This window comes from Emys orbicularis, chromosome 1 (genome assembly GCF_028017835.1).
Source record: "Emys orbicularis isolate rEmyOrb1 chromosome 1, rEmyOrb1.hap1, whole genome shotgun sequence".
NCBI lineage: Eukaryota > Metazoa > Chordata > Testudines > Emydidae > Emys > Emys orbicularis.
Window position 1 is genome coordinate 207,165,409 of NC_088683.1, and position 12,825 is coordinate 207,178,233.

Below are 12,825 nucleotides of genomic sequence, written 5' to 3' on the forward strand. Positions count from 1 at the left end.
CATTCCTCCATTGAACTGTGGTTGAGCTGGACTATGTACTTTACAGAGACATCAATCTTGATTTGAAGATCTCAGTTGATACAGAATCCAACATGTTCCTTGGTAAATTGCTCCAATGGGTAATTACCTTCACTGTTAAACATTTGCACCTTAGCTCTAGCCTGAATGTATGTAATATCAGCTTCCAACCACTGAGTCTTACTATGCCTTTGTCTGCACAGGGAGCTAACTATTTCCACAGTTTGGGCCTTAGCCACACTAGAGATTGCCTCTCTCCTCATGTTATAGGTGAGAGGTTGAGATCTACTAAAGGACTTGAGCTAAGAGCCACAGATGTAAGTGAGAGGGGACTACCGGCAGGATGATTTTAAAGGACTACTGGCTCTCGAATTGACTCCTGCAACTACTTTGACAGTCATACTGTTTTCACACCAACTCCCCTGCTATCATAATTCCAGAATTACACCCAGGCAGTTGGTTTTACATCCACTTTTCCATTATTCATAATCCTGATTTTATAATCTTACATATATGTGTGTACACATATATAATATTCATGTGTAGTACATATATTATATATATCATACACATATACCAGCCATAACCCTCAAATAAATGAGTAAGAGCCAGTTATTAGAGAAGAAACACTCTGATATAATTCCTCTATCAGGTTTGCAGGAGGTAAGGTGGTGTAACTTCAGCAGGAGGTAGTGGGAAGGTCTCTAAATCACAGAGATAAATAAGCTTTATGAAATCAGTGACATCACTTTTGAACACTGCATTCTTTTAAAATTGTGCTGCATCGTCCTCTCTCTTGGACTTCTTTTTCAATTAATATCAGTAAGGGAAATGAAAAATTCCCCCAAACAAGGGAAATTCAAATGCAAAGAACTTAAACCAAAACAAACGAAAACCCTGCATTAACATGGCGTTAAGGGTAGAGATGGATGACATTTTTCAGACAGTGATGGCTGTGCTTCCCTTAATGCTGTCGGCCCAGTGGTTAGCACACTCAACTGGGATATAGAAAACCCAGGTTTAAGACCCTGTATCTCATATCCAAGATGAGTGCCCTAGCCACTGGACTATTGGCTGTGCTGGGGTAGCTCTCTCTCTCTCTCTCTCTCTCTCTTTCACAAGAAATTCCAAACTGGACTTGAGTAAAGTTTCATCAAAACTGCTATGTTTCTGTGCTCGATTTGATGAATTGGCATTTTTTGACGAAAAACTATTTTGTCAAAAAATTCCCAGCCAGCTCTACTACTCCTGTACACACAAATACAATACATTTCATAAAGAGTTATCAAACCAAAATTAATATGTCATACTTTTCTATTTGTATGAAACAACAGTACACAAAATATTTTGTTACATACATGTATATGACTAATTCTCCATCACAAATACAGTACAATCATAGCAATGTAACAGCTTCCATGTCTATTTTTCAGCGGTGCCATTGTTTGCATTTTTGGAAGTAAAATAATCAGAAATACATAGCAGAACAGATATATTGTCTACTGCAGGACTCAGGATACGTCACATTTGTGTTTTTTTATTAATGGAATTCAGCAACCTCTACACTGTGTTAATGCATACAAAACAATTTTTAAAAAGTTGAGACGTGAATTTGGAAGGTTCCCACAGAAGATATTTCATGTGAACATAGCAATAAGAGCAGCAAGGTTGCCAATTAATATAAAGGTACTCCAAAATATAAAAATAAAACAGTACTAGGAAGGGGGATCATAGCTGATTTGCACCTGGCATATGCAATGGACATATCCATCAACTTTCACCTGACAAGACAGCACAAACTGTTTCCTTGATTTGTTGAAAAGTATTACTCATAGACTCATAGATTTTAAGGTCAGAAGGGACCATTATGATCATCTAGTCTGACCTCCTGCACAACGCAGGCCCCAGAATCTCACCCACCCACAAACCCCTAACCTACTATTAGAATATTAATAAAGTATTAGACTATAGTGAAGTTGCAAAGCATATCAGCAATGAGAGGACACAGTGTAGGGCTGTCTTACCATATAGTGTTTTCGCAAGTCTATACAAAGTTAAAATATCATTTCACGCAAACTGCGTATTTAAGCTGTTCAGGCCTCAGTGCCTTGTCTCAGCTCACTTACAGCAGAGGCTAGGAAGGATATCAAAGCTAAAAATAGAACAGGAATACTTGTGGCACCTTAGAGACTAACAAATGTTTCTCACCCCAAACCTTGCAACACTAGTCTCGCTAGTGCAGAAATGGAGTAAGGCCTTCCTTATGTACATGCATGCAACGAAGCTCACATTTACTGTCAGACATATACTAACGATTGAACCAAGCATGGAAGAACTAGCAGATTGCTTGATGAAAGTGTAAAGAGATCCATAGAACCCTTGAAAGATTCTAGTTTTCTCCTTTCATGCCTATATAGTTTTCATTTTCTAAAGCAGCCTCCCATGCTCTGATCTGCAATGCAAATCAATGGGCAGCATTTTATTTATTAATTAGAGAAAAACAGACATTTCCCAAGAAAGGCAAAGAGGAGCTATTGAGACAGTTGTAACATAAAATACCTTAGAAATAGCCCATAATTGGCTTTCCTGTTACCAGAGAAGAAACCCTCTAATATAATTCTTTTATAAGGTTTACAAAAGGTAAGGTTGTGCAACTTCCTCTAAACCACAGACATAAATAAACTCTATGAAATCAGTGATATTACATTTTAACACTGCATTTGTTTAATGATGTTGTATCCTCCCCTCTCTTGGGCTTCTTTTTCAATTTGTTTCAGTAAGAGAAACGTGAATGAGAGCAGGCTGTTCAGCTGGGAAGCATCTCCTATGAGACTGACCAAAAAAATCACCACTTAGTTCTGATGGGTTTTACTATAGCTTGAATATATAATAATAATTTTGATCTCACCGTTTGAAGGGTTAATTTTTCAACAATATGTTTCAAAAAAATATCATTATATATATACACACACCCCTGTATTCAGTTACTTTAATGGTCTGGGCTGTAATTGAACATGCTGGGTGTCTGCCACGGGCTGACATTTTTTTGAAAATTTCAGCCACAATTGTTTGGCTGTTTCCAAAACAGGGTTGGGGGAAAATACATTGTTATGCTCATGTAAACCATTCTAATAATCTTTCCTTCAAGAAGATCTCGCACTCCCATGCTTTAGGGCAGGGACTTCAAATTTGTCAGGGAGGTGGCTTTTGTGCCAGGGATGTGCCCTTCACTATCCCTGAAAAAAAGCCATCCACAGTTGGCCAAGTTATGACTTTTTGAAAAATCACAGTTCACACTTGCTCAATAGAGACTTGCTAGAACTTCACAGCTAAAAACTCCAGAGATTCTATCTGCACTCAGCGTGCTCCAGCTCGGCTTCCAGCGGGGGGGAGGAGGAGCAGAACTTTCCCGCAATTGCAGCTGTGGACGGCTGTGGGTGGGTTGGAGACAGGCATCAGAAATGACAGCAGGGAGCCTGTCTCTCTTGTGCTCTCAATGTTCCCTTGTCACAGTTCTCGGGCTGACGATGGGTGCTTCCTACTGGACTGGCACTGAAAAGTCCTCAGGGTGCCCCCCTCTGCCTAAATAGGAGTCCCTAGGATTTCTGGGGATGGAGTTCTTGGCTCCCACTCCCTTAGTCCGTTTTGTCTGTTCTCAGCTTCTCTAATCCCAAAAGGAGTAGAGAGTAGCAGCACCAAGCAACTAATCAGCTTACCTTGGGGCTTGCCGGACCTATCTTACCTGGCTGGTATAACTGGGTCACTGTCTCCTTGTAAGCACATGGAGCAGGGGATGGTAAATGGCCTTCCCAAGGGAAGTTCCCATGAAGGCTTCCAGGAGTCTCCTCTGGGAAGTGTAGAGTTGCCATATGCTCTTTCCCACAGCTGCCCAGCAGCTGCTAGGAACTTCCTGTTTTTAAGCCTTTATTCCACCCTTGACTTGATTGACAGAGCCGGAGGGATGGGGCTAGCCTTGCCCACAGCAACTCTTTAAACCCTTTATCACCAGTGCAGGGTTTATACACCCTGTCACACCCCCTTTTGGGTCCAGTCAATATGGAGGAGCAAGCTGCCCAATTCAAATGCAGAGGGAACAAGAGTTGTACCCAGAGGGTGAGGGAGAACTGAAAATGGTTGGACAAGGAGACTGGGATGGGGAGCTCAGAGGGGAAGACTGGGACTGAAAAGCCTGAGGAGTAGAGACTGGGATTGACGAGGTGAAGAGAATGGAACTGGAAGGAGGACACAGGTGGGGAAACGACAGGACTGAAACAAGGACAGGTTGGACAGGACAGAGCAGAATGGGTCAAGTTTGGGAGGAATGAACAGAAGAGTCTGTGCAAACAGGAGAACCACCCTTTAGTTCAAGAGACAGAGATCTGTGCAGTGGATATCAATATGATGCCATAGGATAGAATTTTTATTTTTGCAATTTGGTTTATTAAAAAGCCAGGAAATTACCCACAAATAGCTATATTGAAGAAATATTATTAAGGTGGCAAAGGCAAGCACTCAGAAGTTAGGAAATGCCAGAATTAAGATTGGCTGTGCAAATGAAATGGATGAAATGTAAGGGCCTGTGATATACAGAGGGTCAGACTAGATGATCTACTGGTCCCTTCAGGCCTTAAACTCTATGAAACTATTTCAAGATATTTGAATTAATCTATTGAAGCTGCTCCACATTTTGTATTTTTCAGTATCAGACATAACAGTGTCAGTCTGAATTATGGAGGAAAAGATAGCACACTAAAATTATAATAGTTTACATTATATTTTCAAGCAATAGGAAAATACTGACTGTTGTTAACTGCTAATGCTCCAAGAAACTATATATAATATGCAGGATAAAATCCGTATGTAGTTATTAACTATTGCGACAAAAAAATGTGTAGCTGTCCAGGATAATTTACGGCAGTGCTGGACTACAGCTAAAATATATAACAACTAAATTAAAATTTGTTCAGATTTGACGAGACAACAGAATAAAGCCCATTTTTGGAATCTTGTATTTAATGTAAAAATAATTTGTTAGGATACGGATTTAGCTAGTTTATTTTTTTAAATACCTCATTCTTGTCAAGATAAATTAAAGGCCTCTGAATCGTTTGAGACTTTCAGAGAGAGGCAGAGTCAAGTTTGAAATCTGTTATCCACTGGAAGTCAAAATGCCACCCACCCACCTCAATGGGTGGGGGAACTTAATGGGGCTGGTGGCAAAGGAGGGGAGCTCCAGCAGCGAGGGTGGGAGACACATTGAGGGGCACCAGTTACCTCCTCTCCCCCCTGGAGTATCTGGCACCCATTGGCCAGCTGGGGGGGTGAGGAGAAGGACAATGTTTGGCTCACATCCCCGAACTCCAGGAATTTAACCTGAAGCCTGGGCCATGTGGGGCCTCTTTCATCTCCATTCCAGCAGCCCCATCCTCCTACCCATCCGGAGCTAAGAATGGGAATCCAGTCTGGCAGATGCTGTGGGTCTAGCTGTTCACACATTGAGGGTCAGGAAGGAATTTTTTCTTCCATATGGCCAGTTGGCAGAGGCCTGGAGAGATTTTTCCTTCCTCACAGCACCTTGGAGCCACAGTAGGTTAAGCAGGAATGTACTTGCTAACTGAGATAGCTGGTTGAGTTATTAATTCATCAAAACTTGTGGCCAGTTTCCAGTGCCATTAAAAAGATAAAGTGAATGGTTCCCAGAGGTAAAAGACATGGGATTTTGCTGATGGGTCTTGGGCTAATGGGATAGGGTGAGACCTGGTGGCACTCATGGGCCAAGGTCCCCACCTTCTGCCTCTGTCCCCCTAATAGGGGCGGGGTTGGTAGGACTCAGAGCCTGCTGAGTCCTGGGGGGTAGGCTGAGGAAATCCTACCCCAAGTTATGGGTTATATGGAAGGAGCCCTGTAACTGCTGTACTGGAACCACTTTAATGCCTGGTATAGGAGACCAGGAGTGATGGGTGGACAGCACCCCTCCCCTGTGTTAAAGTTTAATAAAAGTCATAGTCTTAAAATCCATCCACATGTCTGAATCTAAGGCATCAAATCGCTTTCAGAATGGCAGTTGTGTTTTGATCTAGATATCTGAATTGTATAGGTATGGCGCCAATGCTTTTCTTTACAAATATAGTAAGAGCACTCCCATCTACATCTGATTACATTAGCTGTCATAAGCACTTGAGGAATGATATAATTAAAAGATGGCATTCTCAACCAGGGGGAACAGTAGAGACGATATCAGCACAATCACTAATTTAACATTCATTTTCACAGAGATGCACCAACGGCAGTTTTGCAAGACTATTACGGTGACAGACAAGATAGAGCATATGATAAAAAGCTGCAGTGTTAGCAGCTTTTTATAACAGATTGCGTGGAACAGTGCCCCTTCTGGGCTAAAGAACATGGGTCACTCCTTGAAGGGTTCACAGTACTACTGGTTACAACCTAATCCCTCCACCCCTTCAAGTAATAAGCAATTAACATAATTCTAGAATGAAAACAAGAAAAAAGGCTTAGAAATATTCTGGGTATCTTATCTATGGCCTGAGACATATTAATCAAAGAAAAATGCAAAAGGGTAGAAAAGCTTTTGAACAAATTCATAAGGGGAAAATGTACTTCAGTTCTTCCTGTAGGCTTATGTGAAATGAACTTGTTAGTCATCTTGGATGGGGGACTGGACCACATCGCAGTACAACCTAGTTTTGAACAATCAGGCATAATGAGCACTTTTGTGCTTTTTATCTTTAATGTCTTTGTGTATGGTCTGGATGCAAAGCTTGGAAATTATCATCATCTACTTCTGAATATTTACATCCTTGTATGGGAACTTTTGTATTGATTTCAAACATCCTGTTCCAAATTACAAGTCGTGTAACATTAAAATGAACTTAGAGAAATGGCTCTCTCTTTAAAGCATCAACATCTCCCTGAAAAAAACAATTCCTATTTTTTTTTTAAATCAAGTTTAATTAATTTAGCTCTTGAATCTGTTTACTGCTTACTGGAGAAAAAGGAGAAATAGACACAATTCATAACTAACAAAACCTCATTGCATTTGCTAGCAGCTGAAAAATAACTAGGTTACAAAACTGACTTTAGTCATCAAGAAGAGACAATGACCAATGAAACTTCAGTGAACATAACATTGAATGATCAGTCATCCTCAGCCACTGAGTCATCTCATAAGAAAACAAAGAATTACATTCCATGCTCTTTAGTCTTCAGTTTTTAGAAGCACTCGAGTCCTCGTCATCATATAAGGCCAGATTCTCCCAGATTTACTCATGGTGAGCAGTACCTTACTAAGGAAGTAGTCCCATTGAAGTCAACAGGACAAGGCACAACTCAATGAGAGCAAGTCTGGTATAATATGATATCTGTAGATGACCATTGGCTATATATCATGCCTACACAATTGTTAAAAAAAAGCAGATTAACTGTCCTATTGCTTATTTTCTAATCACCAGTACAATTTTACATGTGTGGATTCTTGTACTGATTAAAAACCTTCTGGCCATTAGCTTAGCTTTATATTTCAATATAAACATTACCTTTTACAGTCACATGTACACTCTGGCTTGTAGACAGCTGGGGTTGAACCAGAACATTGCATGTATATTCCCCCTCATCCACTTCCTTCTGCACATCTGAGAGTTTCAGCGTTCCATTGTTTTCGAATGCTACTTGGCGATGGTTAAAAGGAAGCAGGTCAGAGTTCTTGTACCATTTAATGGAGTAATATGGATAGCCAATCACACGGCAATGTATATAGGTGTCCCGTCCTGCTATTGCTGTGATATTTTTCATTGGACGGATGCTTGCTGGCCCTGGAAAAGTACAAAGAAACTCTTAAAAATAATTTAAGGGCATACATGCTAGAGGAAATATTCATTTTTTGCTGATTATATAAATGTTTACAACATCCATTAATGTAGCCTGCATAACATTTCTTCTTAACATTTGACAGTTTTTGCTTTTAAGAACCACTTAAGCAGTCTCCCTAATCTTTATGTGCTCTAGTTTCTCTCGCCCTACAGCATACATTCTAATTAGGGCTGTGGTATATGTTTGTATTATTGAATACTTGTCTGATAAAATCTTTGCTGCATTACAAATTAAAGACTAGGGAATGATTTAATTAAATGTCAAATACTAAAACGTATGCTAAGCTAGAATCCTGTTACACATGAGAACACTGACAAAGTTAGCATTCATTCTGATGTATATAAAATATAATATCATGAGGATGGGTATTATGCCATGTAGAACTACAAGTTCAAGCTAACGTACCATGTGCATGAGTAATTACAATGAATGTAGGACAACTAAAGGAGGAGAGGAAAATAAGAAACACATGCATGCAAAAACTAAAATAGGAAAACATATTAGTGAGGACGCTAACCCTCATGCTTGAGGAACATACGTTTAGGGAAAGAGATTGTATAACAAGCTGACTTCACAAGCCAAAGAGGGAAGGGGCCTTTCAACCTTAAACCATACAACAGAGTTTCTAGAGGGGGTTGAGGGAGGTGTGAAGATGGGAGAACCACAGTAAGTCAGTTTCGGCATTCCAAGATTCAGACCAGTGCATGCAACAATCTTCTCCACTACAATGAGTTATGTGTGTTTTTTTGAGGAGCTGATTTGACAAGCACCTCTTACGTTTATTCGAGCCTGGTACAGGATGACTCCAGCAGAGTTGTTGGCAGTACAGCGATAGACTCCCCCATCTCGAACTTGAGTGTTAGAGATATTCAGGTAGCTGACCACGTTGCCCTCAGAGGTGATAATCTGGCTGATACGGTGATTACCATCTTTAATTATGGGATCTTCATCTAGTGTCCAGGTGATTGTAGGCAGAGGAGTCCCCTTCACATTGCACATAAGGGAGACAGGTTCTCCTGGACTCACCACTTTCTCACTGAAGGCAGAAATGATTTTGGGAGTTCCATCTGAAGAGGAAACGGAAAGCAAATGAACAGCATGTATGCACAATAAAACTGCTCTCACTACCTTTGTTTAGCCCATAAACCAAGAATTCTGAAAGGGACGCTACCCTCATCCTTCAGGAACATAAGCCAACCTCTAATTAATGAAGGTTAGGAAGGATTTTTCCTGTGGACAGCTTATCTAATAACTGCTTACTGCAGGGTTTCTTTTGCACCTTACTCTGAAGCTTCAGATTCTGACCGCTGTTGGAGAGATGATACTGGACTAGATGGACCATTGGTTTGTTCTGATATAGCAATTCACATGTTCCTGTGAAAAAGGCTTGGATGCCATAGGCAACTGAGAAGCCAAAGAAGTAGAGTGTAAGCCTAAGATGGGGTTTGGGGATATACTTATTATACATTTCAGTTCCTTTGAAAGTTAAGGACGAATAATGTTGGCCAAAGCCAGGCGTAACTTGTGTATGCTAATTCCACACAGCTCTGCCAATTCAGTTCAGTTCTGCAATATCTCTTTTATACCAGTATTAAAATAAGCCTTTTCCAAATATAAATTGCTACTCATGCTGATGATGACAATTTTTGAGGTAGCTTAGTGTTGTACACAAATCTACCAAGGTGGAGAGGACACCAAATATATTTTCTTGTGACCCATGTCACAATTTAACCGAAGTCTCCAAGGTGCAAGCGAGAAAAGAAAAGGTAAGGATTTTCAAAGTATGGAGTAGAATTAAATTATTCTCTAACTCGATAGCACAGAAGGGTAATGGTTTTAACAAAAATGACACCCTATTATTATTTAGACGATTCTTTCCCAGATTTTGCAATACAGTACACTCTTTCTGTTGTTCTTTTTTAAATTACGGTATACTTTAAGAGTGGTGTTTAGAATGGATTTAAATATAATTGGGGGTAAGAATGCATTTGGTTCAGCTCATAATATGTAGGAAGCAGTCTAGTAAGAGGTTTAGAAAACAATTCTGTATGCCATTGTCTGGATCTAATGCATAGTGGGGCCAGCCAATTAGTTTTAAAGTTGAGAAAATATTAGCATCAGCAAAGACTATAAGGGGGTGGTTTAATCACAGTATAAAGAACAGCTTAAGCCTCTTGAAAACCCCTCTCTTCCCACCCAGTGGGCTTTGCCCTATGGGAATAACTCATTTTAATTCCATACAAGATGTAATGGGGAAGGACATCAGTGACAAGCATCAGTAACTCTAATGTTGTGAGAGAATACATAGTGCACTCAGCACATTTCATGGAGGCTCAGACCAGCATAATTCCATTGGAAATAGCCTCTCCTTACCTAGTAATCTCAACACAGGAGCACACAGAAAACTGAGGGAGATCTCGTGATGTGTGTGGAGCTTGAATTGCTATCCCCACAAAATGTGCTGAATCTCAGCAGGATTAAAAAAAAAGTACAGCAGTGTTCTCTCTCCCCAGCACAATCACCTAAGAGCATCAAAATTATCATTTCCAGTACATTGAAACACCTACATTTCAGCAGGGACATTAGGTTGGGTTTCTTATATATTTTTTTCTCTCTCCCTCTCTCTTTGTTCCTGTCCTATTGGATGCGTGACAGAGTATTTAAAATTTCTTTCTTCATCTCTGACTCTCTCTCTTCCTTTCCTTTTCCATGCATTCGCACTGTCATCTCTCACAAGACAAAAAAGCTATCGGCTTTTTATCCTGAATGGAAACTGACACATGACAAATAAATCAGTGAGTGCGCTCAGTATGCACCTCTGCCCTTTTTTTATTCAAGTGACAGGCTTTTTTGGAGATGAAAGCAGACATTATTTTCCCAGCAAGACCCGAGTGTCTTTGAAATCTTTCCTGCTGTCGCTCTCTGATAACCTGCACTCTCTCGACATCATTATAGATTATCAATATGCTCTTTAGGCTTTCTTAGTCACAAGAGATGGTTGCCGAGGTAACTAGGTCCAGGCAGGTAATCTCTTCTTTTTCTATAAAGACTAAAAATAGTGGCCATGCCATGACTGCACTACAGCCTCATTAGTGAACCGGCTCTGTACAAATTGATTACTTTCCTCACTTGATTATTATGTGGAACATTGTGTCAGTTACTTAGGATGATCTCCAGACCTTCAACTGATTTCACAACCAGCCTGAAAACTGTGTTTGGAATGAAATGTTTGATCCTCGGTAGGGATCTCTCTTCTCTCTTGTCCTGGAGTTACAGAATTTTTGATAGCAGCAAAAAATTAACGCATTTGGTGTGGCTTCAGTAGGAGGGATATTTTTCAAATAAATTTCTTTGACACCTGGATCCTAATTTCCTCTCATTTGTTGTTCTGGAGCATGGAGAGGCACAAATATCCCCCAAAGTGTGTGGCTAGTTTGATCCTTCCTACAGGCACAGGGTCTTCTCTCTCTTTATAATTGGAGACCACAAGCATATTGTATATACTATATACATACAATAACACTTCACTGTAGCCAGTAACCCCACTAAAGCAGGTAATGACTAACCTTCTAGCACCACCTGAACATAGTCTTGAGCAGACATCTTGTCCTTGCGTACAAAGCACTGGTACGCTCCACCATCACTTTTGGCCATGCCATCCATAATGAGATTCTCATGGTTGATCCCCATGATCCTCACGTTGTTTCCAGGGTTGATGATTTCACCATTTCGGTACCAGGAGAGTTCTTGGTCCTCAGTTCCAGTCACACTGCAGGACAAGGACACTTGACTACCAACACTGCTTTTAACTTTCCGTGGACTGATTGTGGCTTTCAGAGGCTCTGAAGATTTAAGTCAAAAGGAGGGGGGGGGGAAAGGAAGACATTATGTATCTTTAAAAAAAATATGACTAACAGGTGACCTGTCACTGAGAAAAAATACTGAATCACAAATACACATCTCTGAAATGAGAATAGGTGACCATGTTTGATTTCAAGGGCCTTTTAAGGCCACAGTCCCACAATTAGTTCTGCACAGGCAGACCCCTATACCCAGCTGGAGTCCCATTACCATCAGTGGGGCTCTGCCTGGATGCAAGGGTGCCTCTGTGTGGAACTCACTGTGGGATAAGCACACAAAGCAGTAAGATAGCCCACCTGACTTTATTCTCAGTATCACCATTTAAGAATATGATGATATATTTTTATTGAAGTTTGATATTATGTGTGAAAGAAAATTCACAGTATTGAAGTAACAATAGTAAACACAAGGAAGGGAATCTTTATCCACACACATACCAACAACTAAAGCTACTGAATTTGGATCTGCATCCCAACCTCCCTACATTTTGATTGGGCCCAGTACATATATAACAGACCACCATGAAATTTATATCCAGATGGGATTCTTCCCCAGGATTTTTGTTCAATACCAGCTCTATCAACAAGAAATAATTCAAAATATAATACATCTCTTTTATCATCTGTGGATATGTGTTATGAATCAAATGTGATGAGATATTGTTTATTTAGCATGTTTAATGACCAGCATTGTACCTAATATTGGATGCGCTATCAATATTACTTATTTATTTTACATCTCTCTCTCTCTCTCTCTCTCTCTCTCTCTCTCTCTCTCTCACACACACACACACACAGAGAGCTATAGATATAAGATGTTATACTATATTCTGTAAAACAGATGAGTTAAATAAATAATTATATATGATATTTTATACACACATACACAATTCCTTAGTTAACTTAATTCTGCTTTAAAGAATATTGTATAATATGATAATGGAAATGTTATTATTATTTCTCTATTGAGGATTGCTAGATATTCCTGGTCTGTTATGAGCCTGTACAATATTAAATGGATCTGATTCATCTACCTGTTATGAATGTTTTACAAATG

General features: G+C 39.9%; 1 protein-coding gene across 1 annotated transcript in view; it reads right to left on the minus strand.

Moving 5' to 3' along the window:
* The window catches only part of DSCAM (DS cell adhesion molecule), a 554,872-nt gene that overhangs the window by 219,857 nt on the left and 322,190 nt on the right, over positions 1 to 12,825 (minus strand). The window contains exons 7-9 of the mRNA XM_065422504.1: positions 11,475 to 11,750; positions 8,679 to 8,975; positions 7,575 to 7,850 (exon numbers count right to left, since the gene is read on the minus strand). Of these exons, the coding sequence (XP_065278576.1) occupies positions 7,575 to 7,850; positions 8,679 to 8,975; positions 11,475 to 11,750 (849 nt within the window). The remainder of the gene's footprint in view (positions 1 to 7,574; positions 7,851 to 8,678; positions 8,976 to 11,474; positions 11,751 to 12,825) is intronic.